General features: G+C 37.6%; 1 protein-coding gene across 3 annotated transcripts in view; it reads left to right on the top strand.

Moving 5' to 3' along the window:
* LOC121148045 (prostaglandin-E(2) 9-reductase-like) overlaps positions 1–27,634 on the top strand; it is a 296,739-nt gene that overhangs the window by 227,424 nt on the left and 41,681 nt on the right. The window contains exons 1-9 of one of the 3 annotated variants that reach the window (XM_040968024.1): positions 3,605–3,736; positions 5,994–6,161; positions 6,638–6,754; positions 7,649–7,726; positions 8,421–8,543; positions 10,753–10,862; positions 11,670–11,835; positions 13,719–13,792; positions 15,114–15,341. In XM_040968024.1, the coding sequence (XP_040823958.1) occupies positions 3,650–3,736; positions 5,994–6,161; positions 6,638–6,754; positions 7,649–7,726; positions 8,421–8,543; positions 10,753–10,862; positions 11,670–11,835; positions 13,719–13,792; positions 15,114–15,180 (990 nt within the window). In that variant the 5' untranslated portion in view covers positions 3,605–3,649 and the 3' untranslated portion in view covers positions 15,181–15,341. Of the gene's footprint in view, positions 3,737–5,993; positions 6,162–6,637; positions 6,755–7,648; positions 7,727–8,420; positions 8,544–10,752; positions 10,863–11,669; positions 11,836–13,718; positions 13,802–15,113; positions 15,342–27,634 lie in introns of those variants that run through there. The other 2 variants (XM_040968022.1, XM_040968023.1) reach the window with 2 other exon arrangements.

The raw sequence follows: 27,634 nt of genomic DNA, 5'->3' as shown, positions 1-27,634 counted from the left end.
AAATTCTTTCTGTTTGGCTCAGTGATTTTGGGGACCTAAGAAAAGGCAGACCCCATCCCCTGGATGCAGAGAAATGATGGGAGCGTTATCTGAGTTGAAGGGAAGGAAAAAGCCGCTTTCATTCTGCCCTCTCTAACTTTGTTGGCAGAAGCCCTGTAATTATGGGAAACAAAAGACAAATTGTCTAACAAGGAAAGCTTACTAACTTGCTCTTAGTACATTCGCATAAGATGAGGAATCCAAAGGGATGACTAGAATTTAGGATTGACTTGCCTAACTTGGGGGAGAAAAAAGGAAGAAATAGGAAACACTTATGTGTAAGCAAAAGTGTTTTGGAAAGAGAAGTAGTTTCTCAGGGAGTGTGTGATGAGTTGGCGACATTCTCTGCTTTGGAGTGGTGCCAATTTTTCTTCTAGAAGATTCCACTTGCTATAAAGATAAGACTGAATTCCTCATGAGACTCAGCTTTTAGGAAGATAAAGAAATTTAGAAACTTTTTTAGCTCTGCATATTCCTTATATTAAAATGGCATTTCCCAGGTGAAATATCTTGATCTCTTTCAGAAGAAAATCCATTTCGTTGCTATAGCCAAGTTGACCACAAAACCCAGTATGTGTCAGACTTTCTTAACATACTACTAGCTTGTTTTCAAGGACAGACGGGGACTGTGTGTACTCTGGAGCTCCGTGAAGGAGAGTTCAGATAAAGTATTAGAACTATTTGTAGAGGTTGCTATGAAAACTTTCTTCAAGGGCATTGTTCCTTTACTTCACCTCTCCTTCTAACACTCTAGCTTACCAAATGTGACCATCTCAACTTGTTTCTACATTGCCAACTGGAACCTTCGTAAAGCATTGTTGACTAACTGTCACAGAAGTCTTTGCTGAAACCTCATGCGACTTGCTATGCTTACTTTGGATTGTACATTTATTTTTTTTCCGTTTGAGTGTTTAGTCAGTGAAAAGAGGCTTATCTAAGTATTGCTGAGGCTGGGATCTTGCTTGGGGGCTGTTGTGGGGGCCATTCTGCTAATCAAACAGAACTGATGTTTTTGAGGCACAGAAACTGGAGAAGTAAAGGGGAAGTACAATTTATAATACTAGAAGTAAAAGAACCTTAATTAAAAAATGTAAGGCAAGAGTGAATTATCTACCCAAAAATATCGGGTCAATTTAGGGCCACACTAATAAGTATCTTTTCTTCCTTCCCTTTCCTTTCATATCTCCAGCTACAGACAGCTGGACATGGAGAAAGGTTTAATAAGGACTGCTAATTAAAGAAAGTAGTTTAAAAATTCCTTTAGTATGAATGTGTATATGTGTAATAATATTATGTTTATCAAAATCTTTTCCTGTGAAAATGTAATGATTTGTACAGTCATTAGTTTTATTCGTTTATTATTGATTTTTTTTATCAATGGCTGGTGCTGGGATTGAATGAAACTAGGACCTGGCTCTCTGATACAGGATGACTTTTTTTTTTTTTAAAGATTTATTTTTATTATTTTGTTATTGGAAAGGCGGATGTACAGAGAGGAGAGACAGAGAGGAAGATCTTCCATCCGATGATTCACTCCCCAAGTGAGCGCAACGGGTCAATACTACGCCGATCCAAAGCCAGGAGCCTCTTCCGGGTCTCCCACACGGGTGCAGGTTCCCAAAGCTTTGGGACTGCTTTCCCAGGCCACAGGCAGGGAGCTGGAAGGGAAGCGGGGCTGCCGGGATTAGAACCGGCGCCCATATGGGATCCCGGGCTTGCAAGGCGAGGACCTTTAACCACTTGCGCCACCGCGCCGGGCCCCAGGATGACTTTTTTAACTGCTAGGCCAAACATCCATAAGCACTTTATATTTTAACTGTAAGCATTCTTAGAATCTATTGGTGAATGAGTATTGAATTGAATGAATAGTTGAATAGTCTCTAAAGGATAATTCTCTAAAAGAAAAATTCTGTGTCTCTTTATTTTTTTTTCTTAGAATTAGTTAACTGTGTTACTGAAGCTTAACATTAAAAAAATGCTATAGAACACCTTAAAACTTGGTTGGAAGAGAAGCTATGGGACTCCCAATCTGATAAACACACAATGTATATTGAGGCAATCACTGGCAGCTGGGAATTGGAAAGGAACTGTTTATTGCTAAGCTGGGAGCATAGGGGTCAAGCAGCTAATGTTTAATTTTCTGAACTCTCTAAGGGGTCGAAGAACAATCCCAACTGATTGGAGGAGTTAATATAGAACCTCTCAAACGGAATCTACTAAACTGACATGCAGAAAATTAATCACTGACATCAGTATAGAAGAAAAATGAGGCGTTTATTGAAAAACACACAGTGAGGAATTGAGTAGTTATTGCATAACTCCCTCCTTTCAAGTGCATTGTGGGTACAAGTCATTAAAGATTAAAGTGGGGGGCAGAGAGATGCATGTTCATTTTGTGTCCAAGTTCCTGGTTGGCCCTCGGTGTCTATGGCCTGCCTTCGGTGGGCCAGTAATAACATGTCTTTTTATGAATCTTGGAGAGGGTAAAGTGAGCTCCAGTCAAGTGGGTGGTAAAGGGCTACTATTAACCTACTTTTTGTACTGGATTTGGGCTTGCTGGTAAAGAAACCTCTTGCAATAAGACTGAAGATCATGCTGTCATCTGTTGGAATACAAAACGCCTCACAAATCCAGAGATCAGAATGTTCTAGGGCAATCTGTAACACTTGGCTTTAGTAAGGGGTTAAAAGATGAACTCTGAATGAAACTGTTACATATATCTTAACAATAGGATGCTAGAATCTCCCATTGTCCATACCTACGATGTCAGGATACATTTAAATAGCACAATGATGAACTTATGACTGCTAATGAAGGACTATGCTATTGCAATAATATAGGGGAAATCAGTCAGGGAAAGGGTTTGGGGAGAGGGAAGGGGAAATCCCAGAGCCTATGGAATGTATCATACGTTTATTTAATTAATTATTAAAAAATAAGGGTTTGATTAGCAATCACCCACTCTGAGTAACACTGAACTATGGGAGGGAGATTGAGGACATGATTAGCCTAGTATTTTATTATCTTTTCCTCAATAAGATAATAGTTGAAACAGAAGTGACTATGCAGAAAGTTGTCAATAATTTCAGACAACTTTTCCTTGCTAAAACAATCAAGGAAGTAATTTAGTTAGAATCAATGATTAACATGAGATACTGATACAGAAGTATAAGATAGTTTATATTATGGTGCTATACATGATAAGACAAAGAGTCAGGAATTTAACTGAAATCCTGTAGCAAAATAAATGCATGTAAACGGTTAGTCTAAACATAACTTTCAGTCTTGTAAAGTAAATATGCTCTGACTTTGAAGTCTGTAATGAAAACGTTTTGTTTAACTGATAAGAGTCGATAGTGAATAATTCTGAACATGAAATTCAAACCCCACTCACATTCACATTTCTATTTACATTTCCCTACAGAAATAACTGCAGGGACAACCACAGAAGCAACCACAAGAGAGCTAATGACTTGATCCCAGCTGGAATTTTCTGCTATTGTGATTGTGGCCCCACCCATCTTCTGCTGGGTACTAATAACAACACTGGAGGCTTGTTTCTGCTCGCCCCACAGAAGGACAGTAGCAGATCAGCTGGGTGTGGAGCAGGATGGATCCCAAACACAGTCACTCCGTGAAGCTGAACGATGGAAACTTCATGCCACGGCTTGGATTTGGTACTTTTGCTCCTTCCGAAGTAAGTGTTTCCTGGGGAGACTAAGGGAATGAATGTTTACAGCCCTGGAATGATTGTCAGCAGACAGGAACCTTCGCCTGTGGACAGTTTGTAGTTTGGAAAAAGTCATCTGGGTTTATGTTTTTGTTTCTAACATGCTTTTTTCTAGGTCACAGGGTCTGTTTCTGCATTTACAAACAGGACAAACTGTTCCCTCTGGGAATTCAGAGGTGTAGAATTTTGTGTGTGGATTTATTATTATTGCCTATCATGTTAAATTTTTATCAGGAGTTTTAAGTATTGTGCATATATTGTATCAGTTAAGTCCTCAATAACTCACCCGGGTGAGCACTCACTGCCATTATTTGTTATGTTCCCAAAATCGGAAGTTCAAATTTGCCTTTCTGTGTGCTTCTGCTGCTGAGTCAGTCACTTGGCTCTGTTAGGAATTCTGAGAGTGAAAGAGCACAGGAAGTCTGCTTTAAGGCAGAAAGAGTTTTATTGTGTGTGTTGGGCCCGGAAGTTTCACAGAATTTCAAGCATCAAATGTTTTGTCATGGGACACTGTTATTCCAGATTTAGAAACAAAGACTTATGAGGCAAAAACAAATGAATCCGTTTAAAAGTCAGAACAGTGGAAAGAAAAGGAAGCATAGAGAGGGAGAAATGTACTCACTAGTTCACTGAGAGCTCCCAAAATGACTTTCTGCCAAAACAGAGCCAGCAAACTCAACCCATGACTTCTGTATTGGCGACAGGAAGCCAAGTATTTGGGCTATCCTTGTTACCTTCCAGGTGTATCAACAGAAACCTGGATCTTTTATAGAGGAGCAGATTGTTCTACTGTCAGGTATGAATTTAACTTAAGCCAGGCTTGAAATCAGGAACAGACATTTCTGTGACTTGGGATATCAATTCAAGTAGAAAGGTCGTGCTGAAGACAGAGGGACAGCATCTGTCTGTGCAGAGTGCAGAATTTAGGAGAGAAATTCCTGTGTTTCGCTGTAAGAACAGGGGGATTAATTTGGAGGCTCCTTTTAAAAAAATAACATGGAATTTTAGAGTCATTCATGATGTTTCCATTCCATTCAAATGCACAGATTATCTCAACGTCTTCTTAAAGGTTTGCTTTAGAGGAAAACAAAGAAAGACACAAAGGAAATCTTTTCATGACTTTTTATTTTTTCCTGAGCAAAATGGGAGAATACTAAGGCCAAATTAGAAAGGTTATCACTGAAGTCATGGCAAATGGTATTCAGGATGACGCACTGAGGATAGCAGCGAAAAACAAGTGGAGATCCTGAAAGGCATTTTGAAAAGTAAACAATAAGATTTTATTTACTTTTGCTTGTAGCATCCGTGTCGCACTGACCTTAGAACTGAACCAGGGTGTTCTCAGTCAGGAACACCATGAAACTCAGCTTTGTCTTTCAGCTCCAGCAGTACCCTACCTGTGCTCCATGTTCCCTACACAGGCCCCTGGCCTTGTCTTCAAAGGCAGCTTTCTAATGCATTTTTCTTTGCAGCCTCTTGCTTTGGCATCCTTTTTTACACCAAGTTTCTCAGATGGAAAATTGAGTAACTGTTTTCTCAGCTGCCTCTTACATATCTTTCCATTTTGAGACAGGTCATTTTTTTTTTTTTGCATCTTTTTTTTGCCATGAATTCCTATTGTTTTACTTATTTAATAGTTGTTTCCTTGTTTAATGACCATCTTTACAAAACCCCTCAGAAGAGAAGACAAGGTTTTTCTTTTGTTTATGGGTAAATCTGAAGCAATTCTGTGTCTAGCATATTGCTTAGCACATAGGAAGAACTCAATAAATGCATGTTGAATAAATGTTGAATGAGAACTTGAGGATTAAAGGATAGAGAAAAATCATGAACAACTTGAAGAATTCAGTTGGTTGGAACCTGGGAGGGATGTGTTTAAGAACTATTTCCACTATTCAGGCAATAACAGATGCTATAATATATATGAGTGCAAATGGGTCTTTCTAAGTTAACATTTTTTCCCCAAGTATATGATGCTTTTCTCTATCCCATTTTCTTATAATTGATTCTTGTTACTTGAAACTGCATTTTCTATCTTCTGTGGTGAAGCCTATTTCACCAAAGATAACATGGAAACCTTGTTGATGTTTCTAGAACACTGATTTGTTACTACCCTCAAACAAGGGTGGGGGAGGGGAGTCAGCATCAACAAATATGTCCGAGGAAGTGTAATTCTTCTACTGAATTGGGCTGCTCAACAGCTCTCCTTGTTTCTGTTTATTAGGTGCCAAAAAGCAAAGCATTCGAGTTCACCAAAGTGGCCATTGAGGCTGGTTTCCGTCACATAGATGCAGCATTCGTATATGAAAATGAGGAGCAGGTTGGGGCAGCTATTCGTGAGAAGATTGCTGATGGGACTGTGAAGAGAGAGGACATATTCTATACTACCAAGGTACAGGCTCTACAGGACACTGTCAGTTCCGATACAGTAGTATGAAAAGGGAATTGCTCTTCATTTGAGTCCTTTATTTCCTATAATTGTAAAGTCAAACAGGAAAGGTTTGCTTTGGACAGGTGTTGCACATCGAGTTTAGTCACATTTCTTTTTGAGATGCTGATCCAAGTTCCCAAAGTCCAATTGCAACTCACATTTCTAGGATACTGCAGAAAGGCAAGATATGATGACCCAATTCCTTGACTTAATCCTGACTTTTACTTCATTCTGTTCTACAGCAGTTGAGTCAATTTTGTTAAGGTCCTGGTTTATAATGAATAACATAAATGTCGTCCCAGCTCTTCTTATTAGATAATTGTAATGCACACACTATTACTCATAACTTAATATTTGAACTATAATGTCAATTTTTATTCCCCAAAGTATGAGAAATAAGTCAATTTCTTGTCTTTTAAAAAGTGTTATTATTGCAGCTTTGGGCTACATACTTTCGACCAGAATTGGTTCGTCCAGCCCTGGAAAAATCACTGAAGAAACTTCAAATGGACTATGTTGATCTTTTCATCATACATTTTCCAGTTGCTATGAGGGTAAGCTTTTGATTTTCTTTGTTATACCCCAAATGGTTCATCAACATTATTATCAGTATGTTCTACCAGCTTCAGAGCTAAATTACCTGAGTTCTTGAAAGCAATAAATCTGAAATAGGGGAATAAAATACTTGACATTCCTTAATAGTTTAGTCACACCACCACTAAAGCTTTTTCAGATTTATCTCCCACATTTCAGAACGATTGAGGTTCTATCATCTCATTCCTTCCTGCCCCTCTCCACCTTCCTCAGGCAACTAAGGCCGAAACCCTATGTGTTAAGTTAATTAAACTGCTGCTTGTGGAGCCTTTCACCACTAAAATCCTCAATAGTGTGAGTGATTATGATTTCAGAGATACAGTGAGAAATTCTAACCTCTGAAGGTGAAGATTTCTTTGCTTGTCTTGTCTCAAAGTGTGGATGGTAACCTCGATGATCTGCATTGCATAGCCTGTCTCCCTTGGACTTTACTGCTTTGACTTCTTCTCACAGGGGTGCTAGCTGAACACCTCTGATAGCCTGGCCCTTTTAGAGCTGGGTAATTATCCAGTGGAAATAAAACTCATTGATTTTAGGTACTATTTAGTATATATTTACAAGCAGACTGCCCTTCGAAATTGAATCCACCTAAAACACAGGAAATATTGAATTTTGTGAACTTAACAGTGTCTGGGAGTAGCAGATGGATGTAATGGGGTAGTCTATAGTCTATAGACTTTCATTTGATTCAGTTTTTCTTTTTCTCCCATATCTTATCCCTTCCATTAACATGCAAACAAATGTACACTCATGACACTGCAATTAATCACAGCTTCCTAAAGATTGTGTGACCAAGCTTCATAGGAATCAGAAAGGTCATTCTGAAAGAAAACTTCATTCTTTCTATTTTCCAGCCTGGGGATGAACTTCTACCAATGGATGACAAAGGACAATTTATGTTAGAATCGGTGGACCTTCGGGACACATGGGAGGTATGTGTTGCTACAATGACAGACACCAAATGGGAATGTAGGGAACAGGGCATGGGGAAGAAGAAAAGATTTTGTTTTCTACAATAGATGTCTAATCTCGGAACTGGTATGAAGCCACTGTGTAGTCCTTTGTTACTATCTGTAAATGTAGGGAGATGTATGAGATGATCTCTGAGGATTACTACCTTTTTATTCTTTCTGTGTCATTTTGTTGATCGGAAAGGCAGAGTGGCATAATGAATGAGAGGGAGAGTGACATACCTTCTCTCTATTGGTTCACACTCAAAATGCCCACTATGACTGAAGCCAGTCAGGCTGAAATCAGGATCTTGAAAGTTTGATGAGATCATCCACATGAAGGACAGGGGCCAAGTGCTTGTGCCGTCTTCTGCTGCTTTCCCAGTTGCAACAGCAGGGTGCTGGTTCTGACGCAGAGCATCCAGGATTATTAAAAAAAAAAAGTGCTCTAATATGAGATAGTGCTTTTCTGTTTTGTGGCTTAATCTGCTACACCACCTACCTGGCCCCAATCTCAACTTCACTAAAATACATTAGAAAATATTACACTCAGTTCACAAAATTACTTGTTTTGGCAAAATTGTTAAGCATGTTAAAGACAGATATCCAACTCAAGTGACCAATGAAATAAACAGAGTACACTGAAGACATAACCACACATTTCCAACCTCCCCAGGCTCTGGAGAAGTGCAAAGATGCAGGATTAACCAAGTCCATCGGGGTGTCCAATTTCAACCGCAAGCAGTTGGAGATGATACTGAACAAGCCTGGACTCAAGTACAAGCCCACCTGTAACCAGGTGAGTCCTTAGCCCAGAGCCTCCTCTACATTCTACTTTTCACATTCTTCTTTTATCAGTTGTACTGTTGATTTAATTCACTGCAATAAGGAAAAATAGAGAAAGAAGTGAGAGAAGCATAATTTTGTTACCCAAAGCTAAATTTTAGGCTCCTGTAGAGTATTCAAAAATGGTTTTTGACTTGACAGCTGTCAGTGTTGGGCCAGAGATCAGGAGGGTGGTCTGGGATGGAGAGACAGACTGTTGGAGCATTACTTTGTAGAAGATAAACTACAGACGCAAAGAAAAAAAATGGGCTAGATCTTCCGGAAAAAATGAAAGAATGAAAAGTAAGAAGAGAGGAAAAGTTTACTATGAATAGTGAAAGAGGAATAAGGAAGGAGACAGGAGTTGGCAGACCGGTAGAGGATAAGTGAGGAGAAATGAGAAGAGTGTGATATTAAGCTGAGATATCCATCTTGGTAAAAATGGAATTAAGTCAGATTTAGTGCATGGAGTTTGTGGGAAATCTGACTAAGTTGTTACAGAGTAAGGAAAGGAAACACCAAAGTAAAACAGTGGAGCAGAAAGTGAAAAAACACAGAAATAATTAAAACAGATGTATTTGAAGGAATACCCTCGTCATCAGTCCTCAAATATTTTTTTGACATAATAATTTTGAGCTTTTAAAGAACTTGATTGATTACATAAAAAATGTATCTCATTGTTAGTACTCCTTGTCTTAGCTATCTACTTGCACAAAATCAGAATAGGTTAAAATAATACAAGTGCTGTAATAAATTCCTTTCTATTATATGACAATAAGATTTTAATTATGCAATAATATGGAAACAATGAAATTTCAACAGATTCATAGAGAAAAGCTTATAACATTGCCTATAAAGCACAACTCACAATTGGGTGGTGCTCTAACAGACTGCTTTTAGCTATAATGAGAACTCGATTCTGGAGAATAACATGTAAAGAAGTGTATTCACTTACAGCAGACTTAGACTTTATTGTTTTAGAGGTAAAACATGCTGTCCTAAAATGAATCTCTTTTTTATTCTCCGTCATCTATAGTTACAAGATAGCTTCCTACAATCAAGTGAATGTAAGTCTCATTGTTTACATAGGGAGGAAGTTAGGGTTTTCTATGCTGTTGCTAAAGATTTGGGAAATGTTCACAGAGTTTTCAAAACATTTTATTTTCTCAATTGTTATTTACTTAGCCACAGAGAGGGCCCTTCTTAAACAGTACAACGGAAAGAAAGATGATTCCAGAAAAGCATGAATCAACAGCTTTGGGGATACAGACTCCAAACAGGGGGAGAAGAGGAAATGCATATTAGGGTGCCTTTCAGAAGCAATGACGCTGACAACATTCACCATGCTTGCTGTACTTAACATGACATGAAATCATAGAAACGAAGCAGTGATAAATATTAAGCATAGTAAAACAGAAATACAAAATTTTGCAAGATTTACTTATTTTAATTTGAAAGTCAGACATGCAGAGTGGAAGAGAGACAGAGAGAAAGATCCCCCAAGTGGCCACAATGACTGGAGCTGAGCTGCTGATCCGAAACCAGAAGCCAGGAGCCTCTTCAGGGTTTCCCATGTGCATGCAGGGCCTCAAGGCTTTGGGCTGTCCTCAACTGCTGTGCCTAGGCCACAGGCAGGGAGCTGGATGGGAAGTGGGGCCCGCAGGATTAGAACCAGTGCCCACATGGGATGCTGGCATATGTAAGGCTAGGACTCTAGCCACTAAGGTACTGCACCGGGCCCTCAGCCTAAATTTTTAAAAATGACCTTTTTCTTGGCACTGCTAAATCTCATTATGTTAACTTAAATATTCCTACCAGATCTGGATTTAGACATTAAAGCATTTTGTATTTCTTTTAGTAAAATAATCACATTTACAGACTATAAGTTGAGATTAAGGAATTTAAATCATTTCAAAACATTAATAAAACAAAATAATCAGAAGAAAAATTTTTTTTCACCCATTTGACAGCTGGTGGGATTTGGAGGTGTTTCTGAAGGTGCATAGGGAAAATGTCCTATTTAAATAATGTAGTAAATAAATTAATACAATATTACAATTAAAGGTGAGACTTGAACTGAGACACTGGGCACTGGGTTGTAGGGGCCTCACATCGTTACTTAAATGTTGCATGAAATTATCGGCTCATGTATTCTGATGCCTTTGAGTCTTGGCACATTTCAGGTGGAATGTCATGCTTACCTGAACCAAAGCAAACTTCTGGAGTACTGCAAGTCCAAGGACATCGTTCTGGTTGCTTACAGTGCCTTGGGATCACACAGGGATCCAAACTGGTAATGAGTGTGATGAAAGAGACAGCTTGTGCCAGCAACTCTATGGAAAATGAAATATTTAAAATAAGGTTGAACACTTTATTGTGAAAAATGCTAGGACATTAAAATATGTTGTAGTGGGAGGAAAATCACACTATGTAATATAGTGTGATAATTCCCCATGTAGCAACACTAAGTTTCAGTGCCTAGAGCGTTTTCTCACTCTGCCCTCATGTATATATCGACCATTCACAACCTCATTCTGTGTGTGTGTGTGTGTGTGTGTGTGTAAATGTAGAGTGACATGAAAAGAGAGAGAGAAACAAAGAGAGATTGAGACAATAATTGATATGCTGAAATTGCCAGGTTCTGTAAGAATATTCTGTGAAGCAAAATTAACTTTAAAATTATTTTGCTGGTAAACTGAAACCTGTAAAATCTGTAGTTATAGTGCATGGCGAGGCTTAGTTAAGATGAAATAGAGACTAAATTTTTGTATGTGTATGCAGAAAAACTATATATATCATTGAGTCATATTTGTGATTTCTAATACCCATTGGCGATCTTAGAGCTTACACGTCTCAGAACAGCCCCAATACAGATGTTAGGGATAAATGTGTTCTTTAGCTATTCTATTATATAAAATATAATGAAATGTTTCCAGTTGCTACTTTTATAAATGAATCTTATAATTATTCATGAAATGGTGTTTTAACCTAAATGTACTTATTTCTTTTAATTGCCTTGGGGGAAATTTGTGTTAAAAGGTGAGCCTATGATAGGTTTTGCATCTTACACATTTGATATCTGTGCATATTTTCACCCTAGGGTTGATCCAAATAGTCCACGTCTGTTGGAAGACCCAGTATTGAATGCCATTGCCAAGAAACGGAATCGTGGTGCAGGTCAGATTGCCCTGCGCTACCTTCTGCAGCGAGGGGTGGTGGTTCTGGCCAAAAGCTTCAATGAGAAGAGAATCAAAGAGAATCTTCAGGTAAAGATCAAGCAGCACCTATTGAGAGTGATGCGTGAGAACTGAACTGGGAATCCATTCCTGCATGAGAATTTCTGCAATGTCACATTTTACACAGACAACTCTCCCCAGGATACACTGGAATCAGAGTCTGAAGTTTTGGCCACCTCACACATACGTTGACAATTTACTAGTTCTGTGACATCAACTTCATTTCAACATTTTTTTTTATGAGACTTTTCATGTACTAAAGGACCCTGATTCCTCCCATTTCAATGCCTACTTGAACTTTATGCTCAAACTTCTACAACTTTAATTATTTATTTAACAAGTGCTGTTTGGATATGAGTTGCTAAAGGAAGTAACTTCCTCTGGGGTAATTTTTATCAGCTTTGCCTTGGCAGATATCCAGATACATGCTTATGAATCAATTTATAACATTATTGCCTATATAGTCCCTTATGCACAGCCAAAGCTTAGATCAACCAAATCTATTAATTTTGTTTTGAATCCATGAGAAATTTTGAAAGCTCTTTCACACTTTAAGGTGACAAGAAAGTTTCAATAAGAGCTCAATATTTTAAAAACATTACACTTGGAACAAATTATTCATAAGATTAAAAAATCGTATAGGTCTAGATTAAGCTAATACATTGAAAAGACACAGCAGCATTTTATGGTAAAACCATTCAGAACACAATAACTCTATTATAGTTTTAACTCAGCATTATAAATATGTTCATATGACAGTCTTAATACTTTTGGAATATATTTATGTTGCAAAGCCAATCACTGAATGAATTGGTACATGGACAGATTATATAGTTGGATATAAGACATAAATATGGGAAACATAATAATATGGATAGAGAAGGCACAAAGAATGGATACATACAGATACAGTGTTGAGTTTTCTGTGATGTTATTTCCTGGTTGCAATAGTGATTTTAATCTTTTACCCGCAACCTCTCTTCTTTGTTATTGAGGTGGTCCAAAGTGAAATAAAAATATAATTATACTTCAATGAGACAGATTAGTTCCAAAGGGATAATTCTTGAACATAAGATTCTATTATCTGTAAGATGAGCAAGAACAATATTTATGAAGGAAGAGCCAACTGCCTGTGAATGGACAGTGGCCGGATGTACGAAAGGAGGAAATGGTGTGGTTGCTAGTTGAATCAGAAAATGCTCTTCATGGGTCAATAGTTTCTTAGGGAGAGGTTATTTTATATTCCAAGGATGTTTCAGTTTATGACCAGGTCAGGTTGAAGAGATGGTAAAGAAGCAGACTTCTTTGACCAAATCAAGAACAAAGGTTTATTCAAAAGTCCACTTAGTAAGACTCAGAATTGATCAATTTTACATGTCAAAAAATGTGGTACATGTACACTAGGTAATAACCATTTGACTTTGAAAAATATATAATGAAGTCTTTTGCAACTAGACTGATGCAATTGAAAACTATTATGCTCAGCGAAAAAAGCCAGACCCTAAAATACAAGTATATATATTTTCACTAAGCTGTGGAAACTCTTACAAAGCATTCAAAGGTTCAAGGGTGACATTCTGGGATACAAATATTGTATACAGCCTTTGTTTATACTCCTGAGATACAATACAACTTCTTTGTTTATTTGCTTAGGTTTTTAAAAATCTTGACTGTCATTTTGTACTAGCATGTATTTATATCATCAGCTAATGAAATACTAACTTGAGAAAAATATAGAAAGAATAAAAACAATGTAAGTAGCAGATTTCAGGCATAACTGTTCTCAGGATGAGTTTGCTTGGAAGGTGATGACAGTGAAAATGCTTCCGTTTATGCCACCTGGAAAATTTCACATTCCTGTGCAGAAGGATGTTTCCATGCACAAGCTTCAGTGGATCTCCCATCTCTTTCAGATTTTTGAGTTTGAATTGACTGCAGAGGAAATGAAAGAAATCGACGCCATCAACAGCAATTTGCGATATTCTAAGTTTCTGTAGTAAGTGACCCATGTAGATCATTTCATAGGTTATTCTTTGTTTCACAAAGACTTAAATATGAATAATTCTTTCTAAACTAGGAAACAGATGTATCTCAAAACAGGATCATCTCTGTAGACTCCACAAGAGAAATTTCATCTCTGAGCCAGCTGAGTTGCTTCAGAACTCAGATTAAAAAGACAGCTGAAAGAGCTTGCATCACTGTGAATGCACTTGTTACTTACTATCTGTCCTAAAGACACTGTGTTCAGGCAATATGTATCCATTAGACAATGAAGATACATTGTAGATGAATCTGAGTATGTTTAATATTGTTAAACATGAGTTCTCTTTAACATATGTTAAACATGAAGCCAATGAACTTATGATATTAAATAATGAAACTGCATCCTGAACTTCCTTCTGTCTGTGGAAATGTTCAAAGCACAGTTTTATTATAATGAGGGTGGACCCTCAAAGGCGAGTGTTTATGGATGCCAGTGATGTTAAAGGGTGCACTGTTTCTGCATCCAGTGGCACTTCTCTAGGATACAGCACTCCCTTTCCAACCACTTTTTCCACTCTGATGTCTCTTTTGCCTTTTTATCCTGAGTCAAAACTTTCGTTTCATATTACTTCATATTATCAAGGTGAATTGTTAGTACATCACACAACGAATTGGTTCCCTAGTACCTACGTTAAGAAAACATCCTCTGGTATTTCTTTGGATCCTCAAAGCAAGTGTTTGCTACTAAAGTGTAATTTTTGCCCATGAGCCTCTGGTGAGACTCTGCTCCCTTTGACTTTTCATCTTCTCAGAAACAGAATATCCTTTTAGCTACTGTAGGAATTCAATATTGAGGAGGAAGAGGATTAATCAAACAGAAGAGTGTGGAATGGAATTTTTAACTAAGAAAAGAGAAATCAGCTTCATAGATTTCTTATTAGAGTTATGTCTTGTCTCCTTACGTTGAAAATTCCTTAAGCATGATTTGAAGGAATGAATGGAAATCAACAGCGCAACCCTTCTTGCAAGCATTCTCATGACCTAAGCACAAAAGCTGTCCCTGAGGCTCAGTGGACTACAACACTCTTAATCTATTCTTATACCCTCTTAGAGTTTGTAATCTCCATCAAATGGTATGCCTTTTGATTTTATATTCCTGTGAGTATTAGAATTGGGCATGAAAGAATATTTTGCAAATCAATACAGAATTTGGATGTGTGTTTTGGGGTGAAAGTCAGAACTTACTTACTAATTCAGTTTTAGTCAATTCTTAGTTACAGATGTTTAGTAATTCTCCTTTTCAGTATGGAGAAAGAGTTAATAAGTGAATGTTACTTTTCTTCTTTCAGTGCTGTGAATCACCCTAATTATCCATTTTCTGATGAATACTGACCATGAAGTATGGAGCATTATTACCGGGACATCCTCTTTCTCGTCATTGTAAGCAGCATTTGTCTTTGGTAGATGTGACAAATAAAGAAATAAACAGTGTAAACAGTGTCTCTATTTCAGTTAGATTGCCTTGTGATACCATGAAATATTAAAGATTTTAACATAAATGTCATTGTCTCCTCTTATCATTAAAGTCATACCTAAAAGCTTTTGAAACTTCTGAAAGCAAAATGGAAAGAGTGGAGTATAAAGATAAACCATAATCACCCATTCAAAAAAACATTATAGGCTTTGATGAATACATGATTTTTTTCTATAAAAATAGGTGCATTTGTTTTGTTTGTGTTTTAATTTACAAAATTAAGCAGATATCCAACTTACAAATTCTATGCATTCCTTCAATTTAGCATATGTATTTTCCAAGCTAGCAAATCTTATTTAGAAATTCAGCTATTAACATTTATTGTAAAGCAATGCAAATTATTTATTTAATTTCTTATGAAACTTTTGTTAATTTTATTCTAGAAGCAAAGAAACAGAAATGGATAGGTAGATAGATTGATATATAAATAGATAAACAGAGATTTCCCATGTGCTGATTCACTCTCAAATGCCTCGGACCCAGGAGCTCAACCCAGGTCTCAACTGAGGTGTCTGCACTACCTAACCCCACATATGCTTCCTCCAAGATTGCACATTGACCATGGCTGCATTGGCCACAGAGACCATGTGGCTAATAGACATATAAAGCAATGCTCAGGTTCTCTAGTATCAGGGAAGTGCAAATAAAAACCACAATAGGTTTCTCCCTAACCCCAGTGAGAATGGCAGTCATACAGAAATCAAAACATGATACATGTTAGTAAGAATGCAAGGAAATAGGTACCCTGTTCCACTGTAAGTAGGAATATAAACTAGTACAACAATTATGGAAGATAGTATGAAGCATCTTATATCTAAAAATGGATCTACTATATGACAAAGCCATGCCACTACTGGGAATATATACAAAAGCAATGGAATCTGTCTCTGAGAGTTAATTATAATGTCACATTTAAAACAGTTGAAATCACAAGATATGGAAGCAACCCAGTTGCCTTGAACTGATAAATGGATTTTAAAAAAAGTCCCACAAAAATACTTTGGAGTACTACCTAGCCATAAAACAGAATGTTGGATTTGTGACTGTTTAAGACCGTAGTATAATGATAATATGAAGGAAACAGCAGGAGAGAATGAGAAAGGAAAAAGGAGGTAGAGGGGGAATTCCCCATACCTACAAAGCATCATGGAAAATAATAATAAAAAGAGAAATTAAAAAAAACCCACACCCCACACAGTTACCCAGCTCCCAACTACTATATTTACTGAAATAAACCATTCTTCAAAAGACAACTATCATGTATTTTCTGTAATTACTGACAAGAAATACACAGATCACAGAAACATTTCATTTGAATTAGTGAGGTGAATGAACTGGAATTAATCTACATATGTAGCATGCATCAATAGCTCCAAGTAACTGTAGGATTTCTATTTTTCTACTTTATATTGCTTTATCATTTTATTTTTCATATACTTGCTGTGGCATGATTTTTTTTAATTGGAAATGTAAGCATCTCAACGTGAAACGAATAAGAAATGAAAAAGGAAAGGACGAGAGAGAGAGTAGAAGGGGCTGCTTCTACATCTGTAGTGTGAAAAATGTGAAATCTTCTCATTTCCTATAAATCAAGAAGATAATTATGCATGAAATATCACATACATACATATTTGAAAACCAGAGATTGCTTCTGTCCTTCATTTAACACTACTTTTTCAGCAAGTTGTATGACAAACGACTTCTCAAATAAAGATATTAACCTCCTCCAATGAATAAAAATAATATAACTGTCTTGTTGTATAAACAAAATATTTCTCTCCAGTCAAAAACTTTCTATGTTTATTACCTAAAACAAATATTGTGATTTCTCCAAAACTCAAGGCTTTTTTGCTGAACCTCAACCACCTGCCTGGACAGGCACTATTGGCTTGTATTTCATCCTCCATGAAATTGGATGCAAGAAACCAGCAAACAGATTCTTGTTGCTTTAGTTTTTGATGTTGCTGTGAATAATAAACTGTTGTTTTATCACCCTCAAAGTTTCATGATTTCTTCCAGCATTAGTGAAGTTCACAGGATAATCTGTTAGCTTGTAAATCAGATTAAGACAAGACAGTTCAGACAATTCCTGAGCATTAACTGAGATCTGGATGGTAATAAAAGAAGTAAGATGAGGATGTAATTGTGCGAAGGGAGAGTAAAAGTGATTTTGAACATAATGATAAGAGAAATTCACTAAGAAATTTACTCCTGAGCAATAGTGTGAAAGACAATATGGCTATAGGGAGGGGAAAGAAGATTCCTAACATTATTTGTGAGTGAAAAGGGCTCTTCCAGACAATGATGAACTAAAAGAACTTTTCTCTCAGTCAGTGTAGGATCTAACACATATTAAACAAAAGACAATGTAAGAAGATAACATACGTCTATATCCCTGACGTCCAAACCAAATCCTCGTGGAATTGGAAAATGATATCTTAGAAAGCACTTTCCAATTACTGGCCTCTTTAGGGAATTTAACTGATTGTTGATCGTGCCATCTGAAAGACTTCTCTCTGACTACCGCAACCATTAAGTTATCCCTGATACTGATTTTTTTCCAAGAATTTGGCAGGACAAAGTCATTCTGTTATAGGACCATGCAGTATGTCTATAGAGACTCCATTCAGAGGTAGAATTCCTGCTAAAGATGCTGGATTTGGAAGGAAAGCTTAGAGGAACCTGTAGGCTTGGCTGAAATGGGGATTGGGCCAAACAAACAGCAGTGAATAGCTATAGAATATTGGTTGCTTATTCAGGATGAAGGGCCTGTATGGGTCCAGGACAAGGAACTGAGTGTTAATGTTCCTTCCAAATCCATTTGAAATTCTAGTCCCAATGGTGATGGCACTAAGAAGCATGGCTTTTGATTGTACTGAAGTCATGAGGCGGGGCCATCATGAATGTAGTTAGTGCCCCAAAATGCACTCTTGCCCTTTCTGTAAGGAAAAACATACAATCTATGGACTGGAAAGTGGTCCTTCCACAAACATGAATCTACTGATGCCTGATCATGGATTTTAAGCCCACAGAACCACTAAAAACTTCTGTTTACTCTGAGCCATTCAAACAATCTGTTAATTTATTGCCACCTGAATGAACAAGATGCCAAATAAGAAGGAGTCATGGGCTTAACCCGACTTTATATGGAGCATATTAATAACAAGGAAAGGTCATTGCTTTATTTGCTGTTTCTGTGGGATGATGAAGCAAGGGTAGGATAGATTATCTCAGCTGATATGACACTGTTTCTCCGTAATGCTTTATAATCACCATTCCTACTTAGAAAACATGGAAGGAGTGAACAACGTTCCTAGGACTGGGCTTTTGGTATTCAACTTCTGGTTCATTTCTTTGATGCTTCTTTTTTGTAATTTTTCATTCATTAACTCCAGACACTGCTGTTTACTTTTAGATCCCTACCCACAGTGGACAGAGTTGGAATTGTCTCCGTTTTTCTTCCTTACCACTAGTTCCCACTGAGGTCATTTCTGTGCACATTGTCATAGCCCCACTGTGCTTTTCAAGTGATATGTACAATTTCAGCAATGAATAAGCACAGTTTTCTTTAAGATGATCCTCAATAACCACAGACTAATCTAGGAGTAGACAATTGCTTCTGAACTAGTTTCTGTTAGAGGAATTTGAAATCTGCCAAGAATTCTGCAGTTTGCAAAGGGACATGTTTTTAATACAGTTTTGCAGAGAAAGACGACTCATAAGTTGCTGTGGGTTGACATGTCCTTTTCCTGCTTCCAGGGCATCCTGTACTCTAGCTGATTATTTACTCCCTGTGTCATCCTGTATCCTTCCAATAACCAGTGTATGCTTGAATTATCATCTTAGGGCAATGATGTCACTCTAAGAAACAGTTCAAATGTAAATAGTATAATGTAACAGTGTTAAATGAAACAATACTTTGGGTAATTTTGTCTCTAGAAATCAAGTCTTCTGCTACTTATTCTAGAAAAGTTCATATTTTTATGATTATTTCACTTGATTCCTGCTTTAGAGTGAATTTCTCCTTTTATTGTCACTAATAGTGTAACCCCCAGTTGTTCTTTGTTCTTTGTTCATTCCATATGCTTTCTCAGTATATCCCAGTCTTGCAAAAGTTTCTTCTGATATGTTTCTTGACCAGGAATAATGACATAATTTAGTTGCCTTTAGTCTCTTTAGCAAATTACCTGTGATATACATCATCGTTTTGTTCAATCATTTAAATGCTTTATTTGAATTTGACATATGTACTATAATACCAATCATTTTTCTAACTTAGAAAGTTATTTTTTATACAATAAGAAACATTTATGATAATTTACTGTTAAAATTAGTTTTGAGTTCTTTCTCCCAAAAGTAATTTTCTTGGGTTAGTTTAAGGAGTATCTGCCTGATCATTTACAGCCCTCCTTCGAGGCCCTCTAGCATTCGCACGGAGTTGTTTCTTGGAGATGAGATAGTCTTGGACTGCCTGGACATGGGATTTATTTCTTCTCGGCAGCCAGGGCAGAAGTGCCAGTAAACAGATAAGGAAAAAGAACATTTCTCAGCCGAAAATAATGGGTCATGTGGTTTCATTTCCTTCCATTGCTTGTTACAATGCTGTTCTGGAGAAACGCTTAGTATCTGAATCTAAATTCCCCTATTCTTCTTGACTTTTTACCTAAATAAACACCGTCTTCTTGAGACAAGCATTTGATTGCTCTGTACTGTGTTGAAAATGCAATGTCGATTATGACGGATTTCTGAAAGCAAAAGTAACACATTAAAGTTTTTGTTACCATAGTTGTGAATTTGCTTGGGGGGTATGAATTTGATGTTTTCATAAAACTTTGTATACTAAAACGTCATTTGTTAATGATATAACAAATTAAGCAAAAACTTAAATTTGAAAAAAAATCAATTTTTAAAGTTTTCTAAAATGTTAATCGTTTATTTAAGGGGCAGAATTACAGAAACAGGGACAGATGGAGAGTGAGCAGAGAGAGAGAGAGCTCTTCCATCACCGGTTTACTCTCCAAATAGCTGCAACACACGATGAAACTACCAGCTGGGAACATCATCTCGGGCTCTTACATGGGTGGCAGAAAATTACTCGGGCTATCTTCTACTTTTCAGTCATATTTGGAGGGATTTGGAAGTCTGAACATGGAATATCTAGGATCTATAATTGCCACGTGTTTCAATGCCAGTCAGCAAGACACATATGTTCAAACAGTAAGTACCATGATCCGGACTTGTTCAGCTCTGTGTTATGTAATCAAGATCTTCCTGGACACTAAGTACTTCCTGTGTATTCAGTAGTTACTGAGGACCTAACAGGCAAACCCCAGCAACTAGATGAAGAGGCATAAGATTTGAGTTCTCTGATATGGAAATACAAAGCTTTTTCCACCTACCGACCTTAAATTAATTTTTGTGGCCTGTTTAGTATAAAAGAAAATAAATATTATTGGATAAACATAAGTTTATTAAATTATACACTGTACATTTGTCCTAGATGATTAATTTGGGGTTGATTTATCTAACTAATGAGGGGAGAAGGAGGGGGAAGAGGAAGCATTTATAGGAAAGCAACCTTCCTTTGGAAAGAGAATTGCTTTCTTGGGGAGCAGGGGTCAGTGTGTAACAGTATCTGTCAAGAAGTGCTTCTGACTTTTCTCCTAGAAGATTTGAGTTGCTACAGGGAGAAGACTAAAAATAACTGGCTACATTCTTTCAGGAGACTCGGCTTTTAGACAAATAAAACTTTTAGAAAATTTAGCTCAAAATATTCCGTATGAAAAATGACAGATTTGAAGTGGCATATTTTCTGGAAAGTCCATGCAGTTGTTATAAGTCAGCTTGAACATAAACCAAATACATGACTGCTTAACATATTGTCAACTCACCTTTAAGGACAGATGGGTGCTGTTTATGCTATGGTGATTTATTAAAGGAGAATGGTGATAAAATATTAACATTATTCCAAAAAGCTGGGATGAAAAGTCACTTTAAGGACCTTTCTCCTGGGCCCAGCACCATGGCCTAGTGGTTGAAGTCCTCACTTTGAACGTGCCAGGATCCGATATGGGCACCAGTTCTAATCCCAGCTGCCCTGCTTCCCATCCAGCTCCCCTGCCTGTGGCCTGGGAAAGTATAGGGATGGCCCAAGACCTTGGGTTGCTGTGCCTGCATGGGAGACTCAGAAGAGTTCCAGGCTCCTGGCTTCGGATGGCACAGCTCCAGCTATTGAGGCCACTATGGGAGTGAACCATCGGACAGAAGATCTTCTCTGTATATCTGCCTTTCCAATAAAATAAATAAATCTTAAAAAAAAAAAAGACCTTTCTCCTGCAGTCCACCTTCTTGTTTCAACACCCCAGCTTACAAATGTGATCATCTAAACTTATTTCTGTGCTTTTGACTGGGACTTTTGGAAAATATTACTGACAGTCGCAGAAGTATTTCTTGTATATAGTTAAATATCCTAAAAAATCACATGTGATTTTCTGTATTTGCTCTGAATTGCAGAATCTCTGTTTTGCTTCTAGATTATTGAAAAGAGGCTCATAATATGTGGCTGCTGTTTTTGTTGTTGTTAGATTGCATTTCTTGCAGCTCTCATTCATTGTTACTGGGGCTGGTACTTTGCTTCCCCCAAAAGCTGTTAGGGTGCCGTTGACTTGGGATCAAGCAGTACACTGCCATTTTCAACGCATGAAAATTGTGAAAAGTGAAGGAAAATCAAAGGTTGAGCCCTAGACGTAGAAAACATTCAGTTAAAATATTGAAAGGGAATAATGAATTATCTACAGTAAAATATTTGCACAACTGAGTGGCACACTGATAAGCATACTTCCTTTCCTCGCGTATCTACACCTCAAGACAGCCTCGTGGTCAAAGGTTAATAAAGGCTCCTGATCAAAGAGAACAGTTGGAAAACTCTTAGAACATGAATGTGCGTGCATACCAGAAAATTAATTGAGCAAAATTTTTCCCTGTCAAAATATAATGATTTGTATACTCACTATTTTATTTTATTTATTTATGGATTTTTATTTTCAGTGACCAGTGTGGGGTGGCATGAGACCAGCATGAGGCATTAGACAAGTCACAGTGATACACGATATTGGTGATTTAACTTCTAGAAGAAACACACACACATACTTTCTACTTTTAAGTGTAGAATCTGCAGTTAATGTGTATTTTTCCATGACCTGTGCAGCACGAACCAGGGTAAACACGGAGGAGGGCGGAGAGAGAGGAAAAGGAGGAAGCCCTAAATCTACAAAGCAATGAAGCATAAAATAAGATTTTAAAAAAAGGAGAGAGTATACAACTAGATTTAAGAGTCCAACAGAATAATTATAGACTAATAAAAGTATGGGGCCATGCTTTTCCCCTCTTTGCAAAAGGAGAGGAACCCTATGGTGCTATGCCCAGCTATTTCCATTTTCTTAATCAGGGTATCACCACCTTTCTACTAAGATGGTAACAGTCCAAGGTCATACTCCCATTCTCCTGCTGACTAGAATCTGAGACTAACAGGAGGTTATCACATACCAGAGGGAAGAGAACAGGATTCCTCCCTGAATACACAAGATCCTTATTTTAGAACACTGTGTTCGGCCTACTATGGCTTCTCGTGTTAAACGCCCTAGAAAAGTTTCCAGAATGCTCAGTTCAGAATTGTCTCACTTGTGTTCAGATATTTGATGTCTACCCTGAAGTTCCAGACATCTGTCTTTTTCTGTTTTTCTGGATGACTAAGGGTGTTGTAATTGATAAGTTGCCAATCTAAATGACTTGGTGTTGTAACTGATAAGCCACCTGTCATTACTTTCTCCTTCAGCTGACTAAAAGCAAACACAATTCAGACTGGTAATAGTGTGGTCTAGTCACACACACACACACACACACACACACACACACACACACACACACACACAGAAAGAATGTTAAATTAGCTGAAAAGGTTAGCAAATGAAAAAAGTTAATTTTATAATACTCCATGATTTTGCAGCTTAAGATCACGAAGATATAAAAATTTGCTTTAAGTTAAGTTATGGAGGAGAGCATTGTGAGAATTCCACACCCCATTCCATGAGCTTCAATTTGCTCCTTGGAATGAACATTAAATAACACAAACCACAGATAAAGCATAATGACGATTCAACTTCATTTTTAAATCTATGGGGTGCAGTGGATCTCTACCACAAAACTATGTCTTTAAAAGGTTATAATTCTCATTGATTTTCTCTGTTCTTTTAATGTTTTGGTGGCGTTATCTTGATAGTGATTTACAAAATGAGAGGCTTGAATGAATACTGGAGACTTTGGCAACATGCATGAAGCTATCACAGTGACCACAGTCACCACTCCAGATATCAACAAGCCCCAACACTATTTACAATGTGACTGAAAAATCTCAGTAATTTCTTTTATGATTTGGTAACTTGTCAAGACTTCCACGGTTCTGTGACATTAATAGGCAGTCAAACATTGCCCTGGGCACCAAATGATAATAATTCAACTTGAGGGTTAGAATATTTAAGGATGCACCATGTATACTTACATTTTAAGATGGAGATTTATCTGAAGAAATATTTGAAGATGTGATTAAATTTAAGTTTATACTATCAGTTGATTACTGTTTTCATGACTGTTTTCATTACTGTTTTCATGTGTAGTTAGCTGGGGGGAGTGGCATTAGAATGGTCAGTCTAGAAGCCCTGTGCCCATCAATGGTGGTCAGAATGAACTGAAAAATGAAGTAGTGAAGCTTGTAGGCCATTTTGTGTCATTCTGATTTTTTTTTTGGCAGTGATCCACTGAGGCTTCTGAGCATGCTTTGAGAAAATATAAGTGAGATGTCAAGCAAATGTTGCATATTGTATTAGGGCCATGTCATAACCTACTTATCAGGGTTCTTTCAATACAACTTTCAATGATGTGCTACTCCAGGATCTTACAACACGAAAAGCATGAACCAGGGTGAAGATGGAGATGACAAGTAACTAGAAAGAAGAAAGAGACATAGCTACAACTTAGATTTATAAAAGCCGGGGCCAGAGGGTGTCCTGTACAAAAGAGGGAGGAAGTACATTGAGACATTTTGCATTTTATTCAGCTGCTATCCAGTTTCTCTACTGCCATAGTCACAGTCTAAGGTCACATGCCCATTGTCACTGCTAAGTAGTGCTTTAGATCCTTGGAGATCATCATGTGCTGGAGGGAAGAGGGAAGTAATTGCTATTTTAGAAAGCCACCTGCATCTGAGGACTTTGGCCTTTAGTCCACTGCTATTTTGAATGCAAAACACCCTAGCAGAGTTTGTTCCCAGACCATTTAGTTTGGAAATGTCTCAGTCCTTCCCGGACTGTTGATGTGTATTCTGAATGGTCCCCAGCACACTGAGTTGAGTGAGTAGCTGAAAAGTCTTTAAAGTACCACACTCAAATGGAAAATATATCTCATTTTCTCCATAGAGTTAGGCTAACTGTACTACTGAAACTTAACATTACAAATCTATGCTATAGAACACCATGGAAACTGATTGTAGGAGTAGCTGTAAACTGGTCCACAAATACAGCACACTTCCAGCTGATCATGGACACCAGGGTTGGGGTGGAGAAAAGGAACAATTATAGATGTAAGGTAAGGCCTTGAAGGAAGGGAAGTTAATTTCCACCTATTTTATAGCTGGAGGCATCCTGTTCAGTTGGCTCCTAAGAAAGGAAGGTTTTTAGCTAGATCAGATGAAGATGGTGTTTTGCATTCAAAATAGCAGTGGACTAAAGGCCAAAGTCCTCAGATGCAGGTGGCTTTCTAAAATAGCAATTACTTCCCTCTTCCCTCCAGCACATGATGATTCTGTGAAACTGAATGATGGACACTTCATTCCAGGGCTAGATCGTCTGTGTTCCTGTTGAGGCAGAGTTGAATGAAAGATAAATGACTTGACTTTCCTTCATAGATGAGTCATATGACCACTATGGCTTTTCTAGTTTAAATGCACATGCCTCAAGGGATTGAATTTTATGGCTCTCAATGTTTCCACCTTGCGGGAGTTGAAGTCACCTCCTGATGTGTTAAGTGATAAGATTGCTGCTTAATGACCCATTAGCAATTAGAGCCCTCAAGCATGTTGTGTTACTATTGATTCAGAGATAGAAGGAGAAAGTCTTATCTAGAGATAAACACCAGTTGTACTTCTTATCTCAAAGTAGTGGGAAGCAACTTAGAACAGCTACATTGTACAGCCAAGCTTCCTGGGGCTTTGCTTGTTGACCTCTCCTCACAGGGGTTGTGACCGAGCACTTCTAATAACCTGGCCTTGTCAAAGCTGGGAAATTATCAACTGGAATTAAAACTCATTGATTTGAATACTAAACAGTATATACTCCCAACCAGACTGTCCCTGGGAATGAATTCACCCAAACCAAAGGAGACCTAGAATTTTGTGAACATTACGGATATATAAGGTGGTAGCAGGTGATATAATGGGGTGCTCTATAGGCTATCCCATAGAGTGTATCTTTGCCCTTGGCTCTTGATATATTTGTTAAAATGACTGCAAACGTAAACACACAATAGGCACATTGAAGGGGTAAGGGCAATTAAAGGACTTTAAAAACAATTTAAATTTTATATTTTCCAGGCCTAGCACAATGACTGAGTAGCCAAATCCTCACCTTCATACTGGGATCCCACGTGGGCACTGATTCATGAACCGGTTGCTCCACTTCCCATCCAGCCTTCTTCTTGTGTCATGGGAAAGCACCAGAAAATGTCCCAAAGCCTTGGGACCCTGCACATGTTCAAGAGACCCGGAAGAAACTTCTGGCTTTGGATCAGCTCAGCAACAGTTCTTGAAGCTGTTTGGTATGTGAACCAGCAAAAGGAAGCCCTTTCTCTCCCTCTTCTCTGTCAATCTTTCCAGCAAAAATAAATAAATATTTTTAATTATCTTCCTCTGTGCCTCTCCTTTTCTCCATATGTTGCAATAAGAATACATCTTAAAAAAATTGCCAAATGACTCAAAAGTATCAGCAGATTATGAACCTACCTTGTGTGACTTATCTGGAGATTTCTATGCACACACAGTTATTTGGTTTTGCTTTTGTCTTCTTTTCTTAGGGTAGGGGGTGAGATTACAAAGAAATACTCTGCAGCTAAAATATCCTGATAGTGTCTACTTTGGGGGAAATTTGTCTGCTGAGATATTGGGTTGTCCCTTTTGGTTTACACTTGGTGAAAACAGACACTGGACTATTTCCTTCAAGTTATTCTGTGTATAATCCATGAAGTTCTTGTAGTAACACTGGATGAGGAAGCATATATTATCCATTTCCCCAGTTATCCAGTCATCCCGTTGGTAAAACTGAGCTCGCTCACACCTAGCAAATGTGAAGGGTTGATATCAGGAGAGGGCAGTAAGATCTAGTCTAGTTTAATGTAGTTTCTTGCATTAAAATCATCCTTCACCAAATACTTTTAAATCTTAGTTTAATTTTGGAAATTGTTTATGTACACTGAGACCATTGATTTGTGTGGGCTAATTTTGTGTCCTGTTACCTTGTCAAACTCTTAGGAGTTCCAATAGTCTCTAACAGTGTTCCTTTTAAATGTGTTTTTATATGTTTATAATATGCTAGCCAGTCATGGAAACATTTGCTCATAGTCTTTCTTTCACACACATGGAAATATGCAAGATGCAGAATTGGCCAAATCCTTCAGGCATCCAAATTCACTTGCAGTCAAGGCAGTTGAAAATGACAGAATGAGCCAGGCTTTGTGAACAAACCTGCGCAAACCAGATGAGAAGCCAGCATCCTGTCACTCTGCTTTTTCTTTCTCTTCTTCCAATACTGCTGGCAGGTGACCATTTGTCTTCCAGTTCTATTGTATTTGTTTTGTGAAATAAAGATTTCATAACCCTGCCCTAGGTATGAAGGGTCAATGATCATCTCAATCGTATCTATGCTTATTAAGGCTTTGGTAAAAAGGTGAGGCTATTTCAGTGCTGGAATATGTGTAAATCAGCAGCTAATCTTTAATGGGATGACAGTTTTTTTCCCATATTAAACATTGGAGGACTGCCTTTAATGTTGGTGCTGAAAGGGAAGTGGAAGGCATTGCTTATGTACCAGACTTCATGGAAACATCCAATGGGAAGTAAATAAAGACCAAATGAGAAGATTTGTTCAGATATATGAGTCTTTTCCTCTTTCAGCATTTTGAATAGACGGCTAGCTAAACAAAAAAATTTATCTGGAGACTGATAATCTGAGAAGGCTGGAAAAGATTATTTGTTTATGGAGATAGCAG

The sequence above is a fragment of the Ochotona curzoniae genome, unplaced genomic scaffold, assembly GCF_017591425.1.
Source record: "Ochotona curzoniae isolate NIBS_2020 unplaced genomic scaffold, NIBS_Ocur_1.0 scaffold_4683, whole genome shotgun sequence".
Taxonomy (NCBI): domain Eukaryota; kingdom Metazoa; phylum Chordata; class Mammalia; order Lagomorpha; family Ochotonidae; genus Ochotona; species Ochotona curzoniae.
The sequence above is the reverse complement of the archived record's forward strand: the minus strand, read 5'-3'. Positions and strand labels throughout refer to the sequence as shown.